The sequence below is a fragment of the Saimiri boliviensis genome, chromosome 11 (genome assembly GCF_048565385.1).
Source record: "Saimiri boliviensis isolate mSaiBol1 chromosome 11, mSaiBol1.pri, whole genome shotgun sequence".
In the NCBI taxonomy this organism is placed as follows: domain Eukaryota; kingdom Metazoa; phylum Chordata; class Mammalia; order Primates; family Cebidae; genus Saimiri; species Saimiri boliviensis.
In genome coordinates, this window is record NC_133459.1 from 58,028,749 (window position 1) to 58,050,459 (window position 21,711).

Here is a 21,711-nt window from a genome sequence, read left to right on the forward strand (position 1 = left end):
GCTCAGTAGGAAGGTGATGTTTGCAGAAACACTTGAGGGAGGAGCCAGCAGTTACCATGTAGGCATCTGAGAGAAGTGTTCCAGACAGGGAACAGCATGGTCAAGGACCCCGAAGCACACTCAGGAAGCAGCACGGAGGCCAGGACTACGTGGCTGGGAGGAGACAGGGAGATCAGAGTGGGAGAAGTGGGGCCAGATCCGGGAGGGAGGGCCCCTTGTCAGCCACCGTAAGGGCTATGGCATGTACCCTGAGAGAGGGGAGAAGTCCCTGGAGGGATGAATCACACCCTTTCTTGGTACCTCCCTTCCCTTAGCACGTCTCAGTTAGAGAACCAGCCTCTCCATAGCCTTCATCTCTCTCATCCATCTCCCTCTGAAACCTGAATAGAAGGGCACAGTCCAATTCATCTCAGCATTCCCTAGGCAAGCAAAGCAGTTAATAAACATCTGTGGATCTGAACTTGAACCAAATGGCAGGTAGCAGCTTGCAGGAGCCTGAAAACCCCGGGTACTGAGGTCTCGTGAGTTGATATACATGGTATTGGCTCCCTTGGGCCTTTGGCTACTGCACCAGCAGGCACAGGCAGTGAAATCTTTTAGAACCAAGTAATCCCAAGGAACAAGGAAGGGAGGACTGCGGGGAGTTGGGAGGGGGGCCTGCCACTGCTCTGATGTCAGGTGTTTTTGCCACTGTGGCTGCTTGCTGGCTCCTCACACCCCCCTGGCTCTGCTCCCTAACCGAGGTGTGGCCTTGCTCTGTACAGGCATGCCTGTGGTCCTGTCGCAAGAGGTGGAGTCTGTTCTTGTGGGTGCTGCTATTCTGGGTGCCTGTGCCTCAGGGGATTTCGCTTCTGTACAGGTATGTGAGGACCAGGGGGTGGGGCGTGGCTCCTCCCCTGTCTGAGGCCATCCTTCCTCTTGACAGCAGCTCACATTTTATAAAACACACACAAGGTATAATTAAGAAATGATAGGTTCCAGCCAGGGAAAGCACAAACACTTCTAGCCTCAGACATATTTATTGCATTGACTTGGCCTTAGTTTGTGTTGGTTGTTCTGTTTTTCAGTTGTTTTTTTTTTTTCTTTCTTCTTTAACATAAATTATTCGTTGTAAATTTCCCCTTGAACACTTTTCTTTGAGCACATGAAACAGGTAAGGCTCAAAACTTTCAGTTTTTCATGTGTATTTCAGATTTTTGTTTTCCTGTGTCAACCCCACCATTTTTCAAAGACCTTTATGTCCTCTATCAACAAGAGACAAAAATGAAAATGTATGTATTAAGCCAGGTATGGTGGCTCATGACTGTAATCCAAGCACTTTGGGAGGCTGAGGCGGGTGGATTGCCTGAGGTCAGGAGTTCCAGAGCAGCCTGGCCCACATAGAGATACTCCTTCTCTACTAAAATATAAAAATTTAGCTGGGCGTAATGGCAGGTACCTGTAATCCCAGCTACTAGGGAGACTGAGGCAGGAGAATTGCTTAAACCCAGGAGCCGGAGGTTGCAGTGAGCAGAGACTGCGCCATTGCACTCCAGCCTGGGCAACAAGATCGACTTGTCTCAAAAAAAAAGAGAAAGAAAATGTTAGTATTAAATAAAAAAGGAATTAAAAAGGTAAATAAGGAACAGAGATATAGGAAGAAGGAAACTATTTGGTGGCTGTGATTAAACACATAATTTGGCTCTGAGCTTCCTGGCAGCCAAGACAAGAAAGAACACATGATAAATTGCATAATTCTTATTTTCAAAAAGAGGAAACATACTAGTTTCTGGTGAGAGACAAAACTTTTCCTCCCACCAGATTGCAAAAGACTTTGCACACATCGGACTTTGTGGAGAAGTTTTGAGTGCTAAAATAATACAAAAAGGTAAATAACAAATGTGATGTAGAGGCTAAGAGCATACAGGTTCTAGCATTAGACCACCTGGGCACAAATCCTAGCTTGACTACCCACTATCCCTTGTGGCCTAAACACTCTTCTCTGCACCTCCGCTTCTTTATTCATAATAGTAATTGACAGCACATCATGAGTTCTGTGTGTCAAGCACGCTCATTTAATCCTTGCAACAGCTGTTATCCCCATTTGATAGTTGAGGAACCTGGGGCCCGAAGAAGTCAAATAACTTGGCCTAAATGAAACAGCTAGTAAACGCCAGAAACAAGAAGTCTGGCTCCCATTTCTTAACTGAATGTTCGAGAGATATTTGTTCAGCTAAGAAGCAGAGTGCCCAAATGACTTGCCCATGATCTCAAGGTTAGGACTACAAGCCAGGTTTTTCACTAGTAGCTCAGTAATTAGAGCTTCATTTATTGTGAGCCTCTTATATGCTAGATACTGTGCTAGGTACTTTTTGGATAATCTTCCTAATACCTATAACAATGCTCATAAGCCACAGAGATTGGGCAGCAGAGATTCAGAAAGCTTAAAAAACTTAAGGGTACACTGTTAGGAACAGACAGATGTAAAACTGCAATGCTGTTTGTACTGCATTTTGGAAAATGTGATACACTACACACTGTCCACGCCTCTGAAACTAATGACTGTGAAATCTCCCTCACAAGGAATTAAATCCACTCATGAATACTTGTGGGTTCTAAGTGAGTCTTTAAACAAAGATGATATGGTTCAGTTTTTGACTTTTTTCTGGATAGTCTGGTCCTTTCTCAAAAATAGCACATGGAGATATTTGTTGTTGAAATAACAATGAATTGTCACTTATTATTTTAATGTATCAGCTGACAGAGATGTTCTCACAACTAGATATCTTGTCCTTCCTGCAATAAATTATAATAGTTAGGAGGGAAGCTTTTACTATGGTTCTGCAGAGGTTACCCTGTGTTGTGAACTGAATATTTTGTATTCCTGCAAAATTTGCCCTGACACTCAATGTGATGGTATGTGGAGGTGTGTCTTTGGCAGATAATTAGGGTTAGATGAAATCATGAGGGAAGGAGCCTGGTCTGACGGGTTATGATGGTCTGATGGGCCCCTATGCAAGGACACCAGAGAGCCTGCTTGTTCCCTCTGCCATGTGAGGACACAGCAAGAAGACCATTGTTTACAAGCCAAAAGAGGGCTTCCAGCAGACCCTGACCTTGCTGGCACCCTCATCTCAGACTTTGAGCCTCAAGAACTGTGAAAACATAGATCTGTTGTTTAAGTACCCAGTCTATGGTATTTTGTTATAATAGCCTGAGCTAAGATACCTCATTTAATCTTGACACTCTTCTTGCTTGCAGAATGTATGTTTTTATCCTTTTGTGATAGGAAACCAAGCTTCAGAGGTGTTTTAAGTAATTTCCCCAAGGCTACACAGAAGCAGAATTGAAATGAAGGTCTCTCTGGGTCTATATCTTATCCTGATTATCATTCTTTTTCTAATTTGTTCCATTTGTTTTTTCTTTAAAAATATTTTCTGGCTTCTTAAGTGTTCAGTGATGTATTTTCTGAAAAGAAATGCCATAGGTCACAAATCAGGAGATAGTCTATAGCTCAAAGAGAGATAGTGTCAAGATGAGGCTGCTCTGTCAGATACGTCCAGATACTTCATACCATGACTTATGGCTTCATTGATATCTTTTTTTTTTTTTTTTTTTTTTTTGAGGTGGAGTCTTGATCTATTACTAGGCTGGAGTGCAGTGGTGTGATCTCAGCTCACTGCAGCCTCCACCTCCTGGGTTCAAGCAATTCTCCTGACTCAGCCTCCTGAGTAGCTGGGACTATAGGCACGCAGCACCATACCCAGAGAATTTTTGTAGTTTTAGTAGAGATGTGGTTTCCCCATGTTGGCCAGGATGGTCTTCATATCTTGACCTTGTGATACGCCCACCTCGGCTTCCCAAAGTGCTGGGATTACAGGCATGAGCCACTGCCCAGCCACTTCATTGATATTCCAAACTGGGATCTCCAGCTCCAAAGGAATTCCACTCATTTTTTCCCCTAATGAGAAACTCAGCTTAATTCCACACTGACATCTTGGCTATGTGAGAGTTGCTGTTAGTCTTCTGGAACAGAATCTAAGATATGGTAGATCAGATTTGGAACTGATGACTTTTGTAGCAGCTACAAGGCTCACAGCATTGTAAAGACGAGTTCATTTCTCCTATTCAACCCAAGGATGTATGTGCCTGTTCTGATCATTTTCAGGAGACACAATCTAGTAAAGGGAGCCCCTAGCTGAGAGAGGCCTGAGGTCTTATCTGTCATCACTTTCTTGACGGAATCCCATAGTCTGGAGTTCTGTGCTTGCTTGTGTATCCTCAGACAGTGTCACTTGTTCTCTCTGGGTGCTTGTTTTATTTGTTTATCTGTTTTATGTATTTTTTTAAAAAAATGTTTTAATAAGAATTGTCACTTACATGGGACTGTTGAGATGAAGAGCCTTTTAAAGTTCCAGTGACCCCCCAGGTATAATCAATGTCATTAGAATGATTATGTGTGGAACTGCTTTGGAAATGAAAATGCATATAGACTTGACATCATTTGCTCCCCTCCAAAGAACAAGGGCTAACCTGTGTGCCCCAGGCCTGGGGACAAGCTCCAGATTCTGGCAAGGTAAGGCAAAACAGAATTGCTTTCTTTCTGTGATTCATATATTCATCCTGAACTTCAACACAGTCTTTTATTTGAACTTCAAAGATCCTGGCTTGGTTTGTGCGGTGCCTGCCTTTCCCTCCTTAAGAAAGTTGAGCAAGTTCTTCCTGCATCTCAACTATTCCAGCAAGCCAGACCTTTTATCATCCATGGACCATGTATCTGGTGGTTAGATGGAGGATTTCACTTCTTATCTAAATAGGCCAACTTTGGTAGACTCAGATAGAGTCATCTTCAGATGCTAGGAAGGTTAGGAAAAATCCAGAGGACCCAGATAGTAGATGTAGGGAACAATTTGATGTGCTTGAGGAGACAGGGTTTCTGAAATTTTCTGAATTTCCTAGGCCCCCGAATCATGATTTCAGCCAGGGATAGAGTCTTATACCTTTCTTGGGTGATACCAATGGATCAGAATGGATCCACAGCTGTAGATTTTATTTCTAGCTATTGTAGACTCTGTATCTCAATTCTGGGAGAACTTTGTCGGGGCAAGGGAGACTGGATGGAATTTTCTGGTGGGGCCTTAATTAAAGATTGGTCAACAGCAAAATCTACTGATATTGCAAATTTTGAAATATGCTGATAGTTCCTAGCTTCCTCCTTCTGTTCTTCTATCCATTCAGATTCTCATTCTATTAGTTTTTCTCTGTCTCTCTTCCCCTGTCCTTTCCTGCTCTCTCTCCCTTTAGACATCTAAAGTCTTCCTTCTATTTCTTTGCCAAATTCAGATCTCACAGAGAATACTGATATAGCCATTCATTCATTCTAAAGGATAGAACAACTCTTACTATCTTAAAGAGTTGTCCTTCTTTAGAAAAGGTATTTTTCTTTTAGTAGTTTTCAAAACTTTGTCTTTACTAAAAAGTACAGTCTCCTTGAGGACAAGTAGTATTGAGGGCAAATCATGATCACCTTTATATCTGTAGCTTAATGAATAATATGGAATCAACCACACATATGCTGTTCTCAAGGTAAAAGATTAGCTATTGAATAGGTGGGAGGGGACACAAGGAAGGCAGTCCACCTCCACTCCCTTTACTCTTAAGAGTATGGAATCCCTATAGTTTTGACCTCTGTGACCTTTCTACTTGATACCTCCCCATCATCAGAAGAGTACAAAGTGATGCTCTATAATTCTGAATATCTTGGAAAACAAATAATTATAATTAGGAGTTGAGATTGTTCCATAACACTTTTCTAGGCTCCCAGGTCCCGGAAAATCAACAAATGGGAAAAAAATAAGTTTATGAAATACCAGTATGCTTACATTTTCTAAGCACAGACAGTTAAAAGATTCTAAGAAATACAAGGACAGATAAATAAAACAAGAAGCAGTTTCAAGTCATTGTGAGAGAAAACTGTCATATGGCAAAGAGACAGCAATATGAAATGGCTGTCCACTTTGTTTCCTTCAGGTCCCCTGCAGATGGCATTAGCTTTCTATAATTTCTTATCTTCAGGGGCAATTTTTATTCAAGTCTATGTAGACAAAACAAGCTTTAATTCCAGCAGTGCTATTTGACTTGAACAACTACCCCCTACCCCTGCAAAAAAGGAACGGAGGAAGCATCTGAAGCAAAAATCAGTAAAAGGAGACAGTGATGAGATCAAAATGCATTCAGCCATCATTTTAAGGGGAGTATCAGCGTAAAGAAAATAAGCCCTTGGAATCAGCCAATTAATCACGAACCTTCCTTCCTCCCACTGTGTGAGTGTTGCCACCCCTGTAAACCACTGACTCCATGCACTCCCACCATCAGCTTTCCCCATCACGTTCCAGACAGACTCCTGTGTCTTCAACACCAATACATGTAAGTGGCCAGTTGAGAGCTGTGATTGCTCACCCTTTCTGTAATGGGTGCCCACAAGATAAACCATCCATGCTGACCGCATTGCTCTACCCTTGAGGTCAGTCCTTGCAAACATCCTCATTGCTTAGCTGAAGCCTCTCCTTCTGTTCTTTTTCATGAAATTCACTTCATTTAGAGCCAGTTATACTCATCACCTGTTATGCATTTCACAGCCTATGATTTTTGTATATACTATGTCTCTCATTCTGTTTTATTTTGTAAGTAAACTTTCTGTGATTTTTTTTAGCTCTATTTGGCTTCCTCTCACCATAAATACCAGTTTTGCTATTTGCAAAATAAAAGCTGATTATCATTATTTTAATTTCTAGAGATTAGGAAGGACTGAAATATTGTAGATATTCAGAAGTATGAAACCATACCATTTCTTGGTGCATTCAATTTAGTTTGCTTGCATTTTTTTCTTTTTCTGGAATGCAAACAATAATTCATGTTATTTGGGGACAAAAATAAAATTTAATTAAGATGAAAGAAAATGTGAAAACTGATCTTGTTATCCTAAAATAACCTATTTTAAATTATTTAATTATTAACTATTTAATATTATGCTTTCTATGCTGTTAGTCTTTTTGTACATATTTTAAAATCATTTTAAACTTTTAAATTAAAAAAATGTATTCATACAATGCATACAGTTTTACTTTTATAGACCTTTTCCTATACCCCAGAATATATAGTAAACCTCTTTATTTATCATTTTTGTAGGCTGCATAATTTTCTACCTGATAAAATATATATATGTATGTATGTGTGTGTGTGTATATATATATATATATTTTTTTTTTTTTTGAGACTTAGTCTCACTCTATTGCCCAGGCTGGAGTGCAGTGGACAGATCTTGGCTCACTGCAGCTTCCACCTCCCGAGTTCAAGTGATTCTCCTGCCTCAGCCTCCTGAGTAGCTGGGACTACAGGCAGGTGCCACCATGCCCAGCTAATTTTTTGTATTTTTAGTAGAGATGGGGTTTCACTGTGTTAGCCAGGATGGTCTCCACCTCCTTACCTCATGATCCACTCACCTCGGCCTCACAAAGTGCTGGGATTATAGGCGTGAGCCACCTCGCCTGGCCAGAATATATTTTAACTTATTTTGCCGGTCTTCTAGACTTGAATATTTAGATTTTCTCCATGGTTTTTAAAGAATGCTGCAACGGATATCTCTGTAACTAAATGTTTTCACACATCCTAAATTATATCAGTAAAATAAAATTGGAGGCATGCAAAAGTGTGCCCAGCATTTAGGGTTCTGATACATAGTATAGATATACTCCCATCAATAGTGTGTGAAAACTCAGGGTTTATGTTTCTTGTGTATAAGGAATCTTTTGCCATGGATTTTAGTTCCATTTTAGTTCTATTTAGCTTTCATCTCCAGGCCTCTTATAATCCTACTCATTTCGCATATGGTCCTGATACTATCAGTTTTTTTAGTAGCCTTTTGCCCTTTGCTACTTAAGCATGTGTTTCTGGATGAGATTCTCATTCCTAATTAAATAGATTCAGATTACTGATTGAATTTTCTGAGTATCCTGTCCCATATGTCAAGGTCTCTCAGAAAGTCAACAGAAAACTTTAGAATGGTATAATAATTAATAGTCAAAAGAAGAATTCAATTAAGAATATGATGTTGGCCCTAACATTCATTATCCTTATTGCCACACCTGATTAACAATACATTTTTTAAAGAGTTTCCTCTACCCTTCCAGAAAAAAAAAAAAAAAGAATAAAACAAAAATAGATGAGGTTCTGATTAATTATAAAACTTCTGGTTCCAATCCAGTTTGCAGAATGAAACCATGGATATAAAAGTCAAAACATTAGCTCAAAATTACAATTTTTTAAGAAAATTATTTCAATAGAAGATACACATCATTTGACTCTCCTCCTTCTTACAGAGTGATCCAAGAGCAGGATCTCTTACTTTCCATCCATCGTCATTCATAGAATCCTTGAAGCAACTCAGGGGTTATTAGCAGCAACCCTTGCACAGATGAGGACTCTGAAGCATAGAAATGTTGTATAACTTGCTTAATACAAAGCCCATGCTCTTTTTATTCCATCAGACCATATCCTATAAATGTATATACATTGCTAGGGAAGTACACTATGGCAACTCAGCTACCTCTCACAAGGTGGTATGGTTTATAAAAATAGCATCACACATTTGTCATCATTGCTTCGTTGAGTGTCCAACATAGAAACAAAAATGAAAAGGGTGCCTTCTTTGGTATTAAAATATTCTAATGCATTAGAGAATGATCATACTTACCAGTGTTATTTTGCTCTACTTATTTGCTTTTAATGATAATATATGCCTGTTTACTTTTTATAGATATAAAAAAGGTAGATTTAAAAAAGCACTTTAGGTAGATTTTAAAAGCACTTTAAGAACATGAATTAAATGATAATTTAATGAAGAAGTACAATAGATTAAGGGATACTGTGATAGATTAAAAGAACTTGAATTTAAAGATACTTTAATGTTGTTGTTATTAACACAAAAATTTATGCTAACAAAATGTATTTTCCCAAATATCTCTCTCACCTCCCCACCCGCAATTTTTATTCAGGAATATGAGAATTGTGCTTTTATAAAAGCAAACAATGGCTGAATATCTACTAAGTTCTTAGAAACTTTGAAGGATTACAGAACTCTCTTTCTATCATAAGGTTTGCCTATTTACTTGATTTTGTTCAAGATGGCATTTCATACTCACGTAAACCTAAAAAAAATATAAGATTATCTCATAGAAAGAAGTGTCTGGAAGTAATTAGTTCTTCACTCTAATTACTATTTATGCCTTTACTTTTTATTATAAACTTTCTTGTTAGAATAAACTAGAAATAGGTTGTACTTTCTTTACACTAAAATAACTCATGAATAGGAGTGAAATCCATGCTGTATAATATGCAACACAGTAAATTAAGCTATGGATTCAAATAAGAGATGAGGAAAGACAAAGCTTTTAGTTAAATCAGGAATATTCTGTGATTGGAAAAATTGCCTTGAAAAATAACTACACACACAGACACACACACACACACACACACACACACACACACACAAACACATACATACTACTAGAAAAATTTGATATTCAATTCAGAGCGTGGAAGGTACAGTGTCTTAAAAGAGTTTTAGTTGAAGCATTTAAGCAAATGATCAAGAATATGCAGAAGGAAAAAGAAAGAAATCATAATTATAGTTTCCTAATAGAGGTATTTGATCCTCTGCAATGAACCATAAGAAACTATCATGGGATCACAATCTTGAATAGCATGTCTTTAATTGTATGCATTTCAAAGAAATTTGAACAGCTAAAAAAGTTATACCATATTCAAAGTTGTATATAAAGACATTTTCTATACTATTATCATAATTTTACAAATAAGGTAACAGGGTTAGAGAGGTTAAATGAGTTACCAAAGCCAATGGCTAGATAGTAAGAGGGCCAGAATTCAAGTCCTAGCCTGGGATGCCCAAACCAAGGACTGCTGAGCTCAGCCACAAGTGGAAATGGACTCTTATGGGGCTAAGTGATTACCATTATTTTAAAAGCTAGTATCAGAAATGGATGACAAGAATTTAAATGTATATTAAAATATCTCTTCGGTAAGTGTTAGTGTCCTCACTGGTAAACAGAGAGCATCCTCAAATTAGAGCAATTTGAGAGGGTTTAAAAGAGGGACTATTTACAAAATTGCAGGCATAGAGACATAGAGGAATTACAGGGAGAATGTGGTAACCTGGAGTTTGGAATGGCTGGGCCTGTAGAGGCAAGGAAACAGTGCAGTTACTGGAAGCCCAGAACAGAGGGCTGTGTGGAGACTGCACAGTGACCCTGGAAGAAGAGGGCTGCACTGTCAACCCTATTCGCCCTCTTTCTAATCTCCTGCCAGCCTCGCCGTTGGCTGGAATCAGAGTCAGAGAGCAAGGGAGCCAGTTGATGTATTCTGTATAAGGCCACATCTCTAAGATCAGAGGAGGGTGGGAGGGATCTTCAGAAGCACTTGGAGACATCCAACTGAGTCACCCAGCGTGGACTGTTCAGAGCGGTTTGTTCAGATTTGCTATGAGACAAGGAACTTGCATCAGAATGTAAATCAATTATGTCATCAAGTGTACTGTTTAGTTCAGCTGTCATTTTATTCACAGCGAGATGTTCTCAATGAAGGAATCGGTGTGCTGGCTTACATCTTGGTGCAAACTCCTTTCACCCTTACAGACAGGCCCTTTGAATAGCACTGAGATTCCTTGCTCTGTAGTTAATGATAAACATGCTGGAGTCCCTTTCCCTGCTTGGATTTTCCTACCTTACCTTCTACTAAAGAGAAGAAAACGAATATTTGTCTGTACCTATTCTGAGCCTGGCACTGTGCTAAGGTACTTTAGATGACATTTAATTCTTGCAAGTTAGATTATTCACTTCATCTTTACAGACAAGAAACAGGCTCAAAAAGTTTAAGTAACGTGCCTGTGGTCGAACAGCTAGCAAGTGACAGAGCCAGCAGTCAAATCCAGATCTGACTCCAAAGTCCATGCCCCTCACTGTTTGTAAGCGATCTCAGGACTGTGCTTAAAATTATCTGACATTAACACCAAGAAATGAAGCAGGGTTGTTGGGGGGATTGCCTTATATGGAGACCTATGACTGTGTTCCTCATACGTATGCTAATCATGATTTCTGGGAATAGATACAACCCAGCTTCCCCCAATCAGATAGCACTGTTTATGTATACCATGGTACTCCATGTTACAAGGCCTTGCGCAGCTCAGCTGGCCAGGTCAGAGATGAATCCAGTATGTTTCTAAGTGGCTGTTGTCTGTTGCCATCTCTTTTTAAGCCTGGGAAGTCGGGAAGAAGATAGGGAGAAAGAATTCATGAGAAGAATGCGTTTCCTTAGAAATGTTATTAATTGGCTGGGCAAAATAAGAGAAGGAAATAAAATAGCTCCTCCTTACTAAGTAAAGGCATCTTCTTCCCTTATCTCATTAAAAATTAAAAGCACTCTTGGTTTAAGTAGGGCAAATTAGTAATTAAGTGCTATATAATGAACTTGTGTAAACAGAATATTGAAGGGGAAGCCAAATTAATCACTCCACTGACTTGTTTTTGCCCCTATTAATGCACCTTTTACTCAGGTCCTTCCTGTAATACCAGGATGTATTTTCTGCTCTCCTCTGCTGCTGGAGGTTGGGTGGGCTGTGATAGCTGGGCTGACAGATGACGGTAGACTAGATCCGGAAAAGTCGTGTGTGGGGGCCTGGATTCAAAGTAGGTGATGAGGATGGCTGTTTCATTTTTTAAGCCAAGGCTCATCAGCACAAACCTACATGTGACGGGAGCAGCCTTAGATGGTAGCAGGACATCAAATAATTAGACACAATGTTGGTACCCTAGGAATTTCCGGTCTACAGGTCAGGGGGAGGTTGGACACAGATGGATACAGTTAGGAAAAATTTTAAGGTGTAATGCCAAAGACTATTTGCTTGTACTCAAATCTTGGCTCTACCACTTACCTTGGGTGAGTTACTTAGTTTCTCTATGCCTCAGAGGCCTCACCTGTAAAAGATAACAGCAGAGATATATTATCTCATAACTCATGTTGTAAGGAGTAAACGTGACTATACATAAAGTAAAATAGTCTTATTAATGTTGGCTATTTTGGTTTAAATTGCAATTACTCTGCAATGGAATGATGGAGCATTTGAGGAGTGTCTTCCACTGTCTTAAGAGGGCTGGGAAAGTCTTCCAGAGGAGGCAACCTTTGAACTGGGCCTTGGAGGATTAGCTGGTGATAGAGCTAGAATTCAGGGTGCTGTGGGACCCCTAGGCCTATGCTTTTCATCTTTGCTGCAAAGTGCTTCCTCTGAAAGCAGAGGAAGGAGCTTGGGCCTCAACTCGGGACAAATCTCTCTCCATTTCAGCTCAACATAGTAAATATTAGTAATAATTGCTGGATCCTCAGTCTTGTGATATCGTGGCAACTACCTGCCAAGTATGTGGGGCGAGGAGTGGAAAGAGTAAGTGAGCTGAGTCCATCACAGGCAGGGTAGGAGGAAAACAAATAGAGCAGCAGAAAGTAGCCCTATAAGTCACCTTGCTGAACCCCACAGTGATGGCATCTCCTAAGCTTACTAGCTGTGTGAACAAACCTGGCTGGGTAAGCTACTTAATTTCTCTGAGCTCAGTTCCATATTAACTGACCCCACTGAGTTTCTGCTAGTATTCTGTGAATGAAAGCACATTTAGCACAATCCTGTTCAGCAGAAAAGTACTTTTATCATTCCCTGTGTTCACTTGATTTTCACCACAGCCATAAGGGGTAGGTGGTATCATCATGCCACTCTATTAAGCAAGAAATTGAGGCACCAAGCTACTGAAAAGCTCCCCTAAGTTTACCTAGATGGTTAGTGGCAGAAAAACGGTTTTAAACTCAAGTGATCTGGCTCCAGCCCTGCTGTCTGCATATCCCCCATAGCCCCATGCTTTGGAGGGCACCTATAGCTAGATTTGTGTGTCACATGCTAGATTTGCGTTTCACGGGGTAGATACTGCTCAAGTATGTCCAGATCTCTCACTCACTACTGAGGAAGAAGTCCTTTCTTTCTGCTTGAGGGAATGATGGGGCAGAGCCGGTAGCTGTGGTGACCCTTTGACAGGTGGGGTAGGTACAGCAGGTGCAAGTGACTCGCCAGGGAGCATTAGCCCTAGGATGCAGTAGGAATGCAGCTGCTGCACTGATCTTGGCAGTTTTGCTTAGTGAACCAAACAGTTTATTTGTTTATTATTCATACTCTGCTTCCACAAAGGATTTAAGAAAGCTTACAAAAAGTGACTAAGTAGGCTACTGGAATAAAACTCACGAGTTAGAAACAATGTAAAAAGAGGAAAATAAACCAATCCCTCATACTAGGGTGGGCATCCTCTAACTCAAATGACTTAAGGTACCACTCAGGCCATACAAACATGGGAAGATACCAGCAAAGGACAAGGTGATTTGATTCTGTGTTAGGTAAGAAAAAAGTACTAGAAAAGTGTTAGTACTAATATTTGTATTCAAAGTACTGCCACAGGATGTTGAAATTCAGGTTGTTTTAACTCTGGATTGGTGAGTGTCACACCAAATATCTATGGGACAGATCTGGCTTATCTATGGGTCTCTGACCTGGACTAGGCAGTTCTTCTTATTATTTTTTAATGGGGTCTCGCTCTATTGCCCAGACTGGAGTGCAGTGGCATAATCATGGCTCACTGCAGCCTCAAACACCTGTTCAAGCAATCCTCTAAGGGATTACTTTGAACTTCAGGCAACCAAGGCAAAACTGGGAAATATGTCAAGTCATACGGAGTCAAGGAAGTATACCTGTTCTTTAAAAGAGACCACATTTTTCCTTATACCAAATGCTAACATTATTATTTCTTTAAAAATGAACTTAGAAATCCTTCCATGGAATTCTTATGGAAGAAGGCAGAAGAATTCATTATATACCACCTTGCCAGAGCCCAGATCATAACTTGAAACCTGACTTTGTGTCTAGGATAGCCTGGGTTTATAGCTTTTTGGAAATGTCACTTGACCTAGGGATATAACCAAGAATACCCAGTTTAGTAGATACATAGCATGTCCTTTCACCTTTTTTCCATGAATATTTCTTCCCTTGGCCAGCTTTGCAAACAAAGCTGTGTTACTGACCTAGGAGTATCTCACAGGGCCTCAATACTAAAGCTTTTTACCAGCCTGGCATCAGAGAAGTGCTAAAATGAAGTACCCATCAGTCGAGAAGGGCAACAGATGTTGAAGCATATCAAATATCAGTAAACAGCAAGCCCACAGAGACGGCTGAACTTGGCATCCTCATAGCAAAAATACCCTGTTGCCTTTAAGAGAGAACGCTGTGGACTTTTATAAACCACATTAAGTGATGCATTTTTTTTTCATCTGGACAACTGCTACCCTATGAAATATTTTGCCTGAAAGATGGTCTGCTATGCTCTATTTTTTTTTTAATCTCTACTTTTTTTAAGGGCAAACTTAATGCTCACAGAGTGTTCTAGGCTTTCAGCCCTGGAAATATAGGTCTCCCGTCATTGAGAGGAGTTTCATGTTCAGCTTATCTAGTACCCTGTCTTTTACTATTAGCAGTATGATTCATATTATAAGTAATAAATTGGGCTGTATTTCAAATCCTGTAGCTGTGTACCGGATTAGTCCGTTTACCTCTCCAAGCCTACTTACTCGTATGTATAAAAATAAGACTGTTAAGGGCACATACCTCATGCAGTTGTGAACATTAGATGATATGTATAAAGTATTTGGCACAGTTACTGGTATGAATAAACTCTCAATGAGAGGTATACAAAGTTATAGTAATATTTGTGATGATAACTATCATTACTATTAGCTGACTATAAATTACATGCTGTATTAATGCTTTACATACATTACTGAGAGATAGCCGGGCTGGTCCTTTGCCTGTTGGCTCTCGGCGAGTGCCTCTTCCCCTGCTCTGCCATGTATTACACTTCCTACGTTCTCTTGCATCCGACCTCTGGGCAGGTTTGGCCAAGGGGCGATACTGGTAGGAGAATGACATGCAGGCAGAAGTTAGGTCATTTCTCCACTTTGCTACAGCAACAGCTGCATCTTCTGTCTGATTCCAGCTCCCAGACTCTCTCGGGTCCCAGTTCTGGCCACTCAGCTTTTCTTTGGTTTCTGTTCTAGGCTGACATTCCCTGTTCCTGGCTCTGGTCCCACCACTGCCTCCTATCATCCCTTGATTCCTAAGAGGGGTAGCAGCTTTCTGCTGTGGGTAACCTCTGTGTGGCTTCAACACCCCGTTTAGCTTCTAGGTTTCTTATGTCACCAGTGAAACTAATTTCTTACATTTAATTCCTGCTGTTGAAAGACCTAGAGTAGTTTCAGCTACCCTGACTGGACTCTGACTGCTATCACTGCTTTTAAATACTAAAAGAGACAGTAGCCGTTACAGAAAATTCACTTCTTCTCCTCTCCATATTGGAATGAGCCAAGCAAACTGGAGAAGGGATGGCTGGTTATCAAGAGAGAAGTACTAACTAAAGCTCAAAAGACAAGAAATTGATCTAAGCATGAATACTGCCAATACTGAGTTTGGCATTGAGGCCCGGAACCTCAGGTAGCTTACCCACTCTCCAAGGAGACAAGACTCGAGTACTAGTCATAGCCAAGCACAGTACAAGGTAGTGTCTAATCAGAAGGAATAGGAACTCCTCTTTCTTGAGCCAGAGCCCTGGACCATTCACTATCCTAGGCAAGTCACTGTAATAGGTATGTGATTATTCTCATACCCCAAATAAGGAAATGGAGGCTCGGAGAGGGGAAGTGATTTGCCCAGAGTCACACTGCTATTAAGAAGTAGTCTTAGCAACTTACGTTTGTATATCCTGGAACCTATGTTTATTGAACTTATATCTGTTCCTCAGACTTTTCTAAGCTTTTTGTCAGTTTTAAAGCAGATAGTAAGAAAACTGCACACATAATTCATATTACCCTGGTATTGTAGAAATGACCTTACAGAAACAATATTCAACCTTATTCACCTAATTCTCAGAACAGGTTTATGTGAAAAGTTTATTGTGTTCATTTTTTACAGATGAGAAAGCAGACTCAACAAAGTAAAGGAACTTACCCAAGTTCACACTGAATGTTTATATTAAACCTAGAATTCGAATGCAGGTTTTTCTGTCCCCAAGCACATGCTCTTTCCACTTGATGACATCCAAGAACTTGACTATATGTAGTATAAGACCAAGTGTTTTTTAGAATTTTTTTTTTTTTTTTTTTTTTTTGAGACAGAGTCTCACTTTGTTGCCCAGGCTGGAGTGCAGTGGCGTGATCTTGGCTCACTGCAGCCTCTGCCTCCTGAGTTCAAATGATTATCCTACCTCAGCCTCCCGAGTAGCTGGGATTACAGGTGCCCCCACTACACCAGGTAATTTTTATATTTTTAATAGAGACGGAGTTTCACCATGTTGGCCAGGCTGGTCTCGAACTCCTGACCTCAGGTGATCCACCCGCCTTGACCTTCCAAAGTGCTAGAATTACAGATGTGAACCACCCCACCCAGTTAGAAATTTTTTTAAAGATTGGGGAGCAAGGCCAGGTTCTCCATCTTCCAGGAACAGACAGTTGGGTTAGAGAAGTAGATATAAAGTGACCTGAAACCAGAGAGCGCCATTGCATAATCTACTCTCTGGTAGTGACTACCAGCAGGAAAGAGAAACCTGGCTTTTTGTAAGAAATGGGGCTTGAAATGGGCTGGAGTGGAAACATTAACTTAGGAAAGGCAGAAAACCAGCAGGAAGAGGGCTTTTTAGATAGAGGTGCTGATGAGAGCAAAGGAACAGATGCAGACAGAACGGAGATGAACAGTGACTCCTGGGAAACGTCCTAGTTCAGGAGTAGTGAAAGAGAAAGTTGGATAGATAGGACCACAGTTGATTACAGGTGGGGGTTGTTAACCACAAACAGATCAATTAGGAATTTGATCAGCAGTCTTGGGAGTACCCTTTGCTCAGCATTCCCTCATCCTTTAACTGTCTTAAAAAAATGTTGCAAGCTGATAGTCTCACTTAAAAAAAAAATTAATGACATTAGTGCTTCTTAGATAATACTGCTTTCTGATTCAAAAAAATAGCTTGTAAAAAATTCAACCTGTGAGTAACAATAAAAGTTTATTACTTATCTGTTGCAGTTTTGAAGAGTCTCTGAAATAGAAGGGGAATACTCTTTAAATGTCCCTAGAATGCTATCTTCTTTCACTACAGTTCATTTGCGTACAGGGTGTTATAAAATAAGACATCTGAGAATTTGAGGATGGAGAAGGCACCTTCTGAAGCAACGTCATTGAGAGATGAGGAGCAAGCCACTTTGTACCAGCTCAAAATCTACACCCTCCTCCCTCCTCCAACCCCCTCCCTGACACCTAGCCCTAGAGGAGCCTTTGTGTTGGATAGAGTTGATGGCAGTGAAATTCCTACCAAGTTGGCTCTGTCATCTTCACCTGTCAGCGTCTCTGATGAAGAGGGATCTTGGCAAGCCAGACTGGTTTGGATAATTGGACTACTGCAGTTGTCTTCATCTCAGTAAATTGACTAACCACTAGAGAGGCTGGAGGAGAAATTTATAGAAAATCCTAAAATGGAGATTGAAGCAAGTGTTTCAATGACTAGGAAACAACAGGCCTTTGTGTGTTTCCAGCATATTGTAGTATGGTGGGGCGCTCAGACTCCTGTCTTCAAGGGACACCTAAAAATGAGAGAGGGGATTCATTTAGTATATGCCAGCTGCCATTTAAGCACTTTTTGGTTATTCACTCACCTAGTCCTCACAACAATCCCATAGGATCCTGATATTAGTTGTACTTTGCACAAAAGGAACCTGAATCACAAAGACAGCAAGTGCTTCCCCAAGGTTAGATAGCTAGTAAGAGGTGAAGCTCAGATACGAATCCAGATTTTCTAACTCTGTGGTCAGTTCACTGTGAAATACTGAAACCCATTTCTGTAAAGTTCTTCTGGGAAACTCACCTTGGTGAGGCCCATCGCTACACCACCCTACCCCTATGTGCGCATCTCTCGCTCTGGCCTTAGATGTTGCCGTGTTTGCTGACCTTACTCAAGTGTGAGCTTCCAGATAAGAATCCAAGTTTTACTCATCCTAGCAGGTAGTCGGTGCTGGATACGTGTGTGTTGTAGCAGACTGGAGGTGAAGCTTTACAGAGACTTTGTAATCTCCCTGAAGCTGACTAAGAAGGCAGCCACCTATGACTAGTTATCCAGAAAGCCAGCCACTTAAAGCAGTGGCATTGCTGGGAATGGACTGAGTTTTAAAGTTGCTACCAGGTAAAATCTGATCTATGTCTCCAGAAACAACTTTACTTATGCACATTAGCTCTGACTCTAAATTGCCCCTTAACGATTCTCACTTGCTCTGATTTTTCAAAGACTGGCTCCTCAGTCATTAGAGTCTGTTCCATAACTAGTAACTCAGTGTATGACCTGGAACAAGAGGTCTGCATCTTTGGGACACAGTTTCCTCATCTTTAAACTGAAAGAATCAGGTTCCGGTTTTCAAAAATATAAAGCAGTGGAAACTTTGGGAGGCCAATACATAAAGCAGAAGGTGAACTGTGCCTCAGGCTTATTTATCACATCCTCTTTCCCCACTGCCTGGCAGTCTTGGAGGGTCTCTGCTGAACATAAGCACTGGCCTAGATCTTTTCAAAGGAAATAACCCAAAATGTTTAAAATGTTTAATAGTGATACTTAATAATTCAATAATAAAGTCACTTCAAAATAGCCTAGCCTACCTTGAGAAAAGCAGGTTGGAGGGCCACACCATGCGATCGCTGTGCCTGTCTGTGTGACTGTCAGACATTGTGTGCTCCAGGTAGGGAGGGGTGTCAGCTTAACCTGATAAGGTACAGTGGGTTCGGGAAGCTAACGCCTCTGGGCCTCATTCTCCTTGGCTGGAAACAGACTGCGTGTCGTGGCACTGGAGAATTAGAAATTCTATCCAGCCACTCTTGGAGATTGATTTTCCGTCTGGGGATCTGACCTCTTGCTTCACTAGCAGAGGGGATCAGACTGTTCTGGGAGGAGTCAATGAGCTGGCCCTTAGAAAAGCCTTCCCTTTCTTTTTTGTTCTTTTTTTTTAACTGTATGTTTCAAAGGGAAAGTCTGATTACTTTGGGGACTTAACACCACCAGTTTGAATTCTTCTTGGTACTTAGAGCCTTGAGATAATCCATACCACCCCGACATTAGTCCTTCATGCTGGAAGATTACTGAAGGTTTAATTCCATTTATGTCATTGGATTTGTTAAAAAAAAAAAAAAAAAGCCCTTTTGGATTCAAAGATGAATGCCTCAGTTACTTTATTTTTGTTATTTTCACAGACCCCTTATGCAAATGCCTCAAGAGTAAGACTCTTGCTCAAGTGATTTTTGTATCTCCAAAGGCTAACACGGAGCCTGACATAGAGTAGCTGCTTGGTAAATATGTGTTCATTCATTCAACAAATACCCCCCTAGGTATAATGATAAGCAAAATAACTACGGTCCTAATCCTTAACGTGTCTACAGTTGACTGGAAGAGACAGTTAAAAAGAGTACAAATAAATATATCTTGGGTTAAATGCTGTGAAGGAAAAGAACAGGTTCAATGGAAGGAAAAATTAGAATTATTGGTACATGAACAGAAGTAAATGACCCCAACTCCCAACTCTAAATCTCTGTCTCATCTCACCTCTTTGTAAATAATCACTGCTATTATTTTAATTCTCACAACTTCTGTCATTTCTTGATTACCCACTACATTGCTGACATCTTTGTATTTATTACAGAAAATTGTCAAAATTACCCTACCAGTTAGGCTTCCTTATTACTTATTCCAAATGAAAAAATAAGGTCCAGGGAAGATAATTATGTAATTTGTTCATGATCAGAGAGCTAAGGAGTGTCAGAGATTAATTGAACCAAAGTTGGTCTGACAAATCCTTTGTTTTCAGCAAAAGAAAAAAATTATCATTAACTCCAGAGATTACCAACAGGAGTCCAACAGGGTTCCCAATTTGGGAACCACTATATCATTATCATAAGGCAAAAGGTCCATTATGTTAGATGAGAGAACAAAAAAAAAAAAAAAAAAAAAAAAAAAGATTGGGGAGAAACTTTGCTGTAGAGTTGGAGGAAAAAAGAGGAGGATAGTCTTCTTGCATTGGCCGTCTTATCAGCCTAGCAATAATAAACTATCACCATGGCAACAGGAAGTCTAATTGATGGCAGATGTTGAGTCACTTTAAAAGCCACACTAACTGAATGCCAAGCTGATGCTGTAAACCTCTCTCCTCTGCCTCAGCGAGGCCAATCGTGCTATGGTCATATTGGAGAGACCCATCTTCCAAGGGTGGAACAAACTCTGGACTTGGCATCAGAAGACTTGAGTCTGAGCCCCACGTCTGCCCATGTTGAGCTCTGTTTCCCTAAGCAAGTCAGTTCATCAAAAGTATAAGACAGTTATTAATTTTATCATCATTATTATTACCAGTAATGGGAACTCTCTGAGATTCAGTCTCACAAGCTAAAAGATAGATATTTGTGTAAGCATTGTCAGAAGGTTTAAATGAAATAAAAGATTGGAAGTGCTTAGTAAACTATAAAGTAATTCACAAATACACTATTAACACCAAGAGACAGCTTGATGTGGTAGAAAGAGCTTGCATTGGACTAAGACAGACATGACTGTGTACAGACTGCTTCGTCTGGACGCATTGCTTACATGCTCAGTCTCAGTTTTCTGTCAGTAAAATTTCTTAGTAAAAATTAGTAAAATGTTCTACTCATCTTACAAACTTGTGGCTTAATTAACCTCTCTCCACTTCAGTTACCCCTGTGTAAAATGGAGGTGACACTGGCACCTCCCTCATAAAGTTGTTGTGAGGATTAAATAAGTTAATGTAGAGAGAACATTCAGAACAGTGCCTGGCACAGGCAGTGTGTTATCCATATTAATGGTGGTAATGGTAGTTGTGGTGGAGAAGGAGAAGAGGAAGGAGAAAAAGAGGAAGGAAGAGGAGGAAGCGCAATTGAAATCATATACGTGCATAGAACTGTGAAAGCTGGCCAGGCTCAGCGGCTCACGCCTGTAATCCCAACACTTTGGGAGGCTGAGGTGGGTGAATTGCTTGAGCCCAGGAGTTTGAGACCAGCCTGGGCAACATAGTGAAAACCTGTCTCTACAAAAAATACAAAAATTAGATGAATGTGGTGGTGTGTGCCTGTAGCCTCAGCTACGTGGGAGGCTTAGGTGGGAGGATTGCTTGAACCCGGGAGGCAGAGGTTGCGATGAACCAATATTATGCCACTGCACTCCAGCGTGGACAACAGAGTGAGAACCTGTCTCAAAAAAATAAAAATAAAAAAGAACTGTGGAAGCTCCATGTGATAAAAGTGAGGACCTCCATAGTCAATGTCAAAACACATTGGTCAGTTCCTGGGCTGGTTCACTTATCTGTCATTTTTCTCAAAGTTTATATTGTCTACATAGCCTTTTTGTCAAGCCCAGTATGCATGCCACCTTTGATCCTTGGCTATAAAGTTTTCAATGGGAAGGGAGAACCAGGACAAAAAATTGATAGAAGTTATGAGAAATATTTTATCAGAGACCAAGGTCTCTACAGGCCATGATTTCTCAGTCTTCTTTG

General features: G+C 40.5%; 1 protein-coding gene and 1 long non-coding RNA gene across 11 annotated transcripts in view; one reads left to right on the forward strand and one right to left on the reverse strand.

The window, feature by feature from the left end:
* Positions 1–21,711, forward strand: part of FGGY (FGGY carbohydrate kinase domain containing) — a 429,730-nt gene that overhangs the window by 338,864 nt on the left and 69,155 nt on the right. For 9 of the 10 annotated variants that reach the window (XM_074380908.1, XM_074380904.1, XM_003921494.3 and 6 more), the window contains one exon: positions 765–859. The exons of the other annotated variant lie outside the window; for it this stretch is intronic. In XM_074380908.1, the coding sequence (XP_074237009.1) occupies positions 765–859 (95 nt within the window). The remainder of the gene's footprint in view (positions 1–764; positions 860–21,711) is intronic. 10 annotated transcript variants of the gene reach the window in all.
* Positions 8,535–19,010, reverse strand: LOC120366044 (uncharacterized). The gene is made up of 6 exons (XR_005580819.2): positions 18,818–19,010; positions 17,487–17,754; positions 14,909–15,043; positions 11,984–12,026; positions 11,203–11,308; positions 8,535–10,533 (listed from the first exon to the last, which is right to left on the reverse strand). It is a non-coding gene; the product is annotated as an uncharacterized LOC120366044 (long non-coding RNA).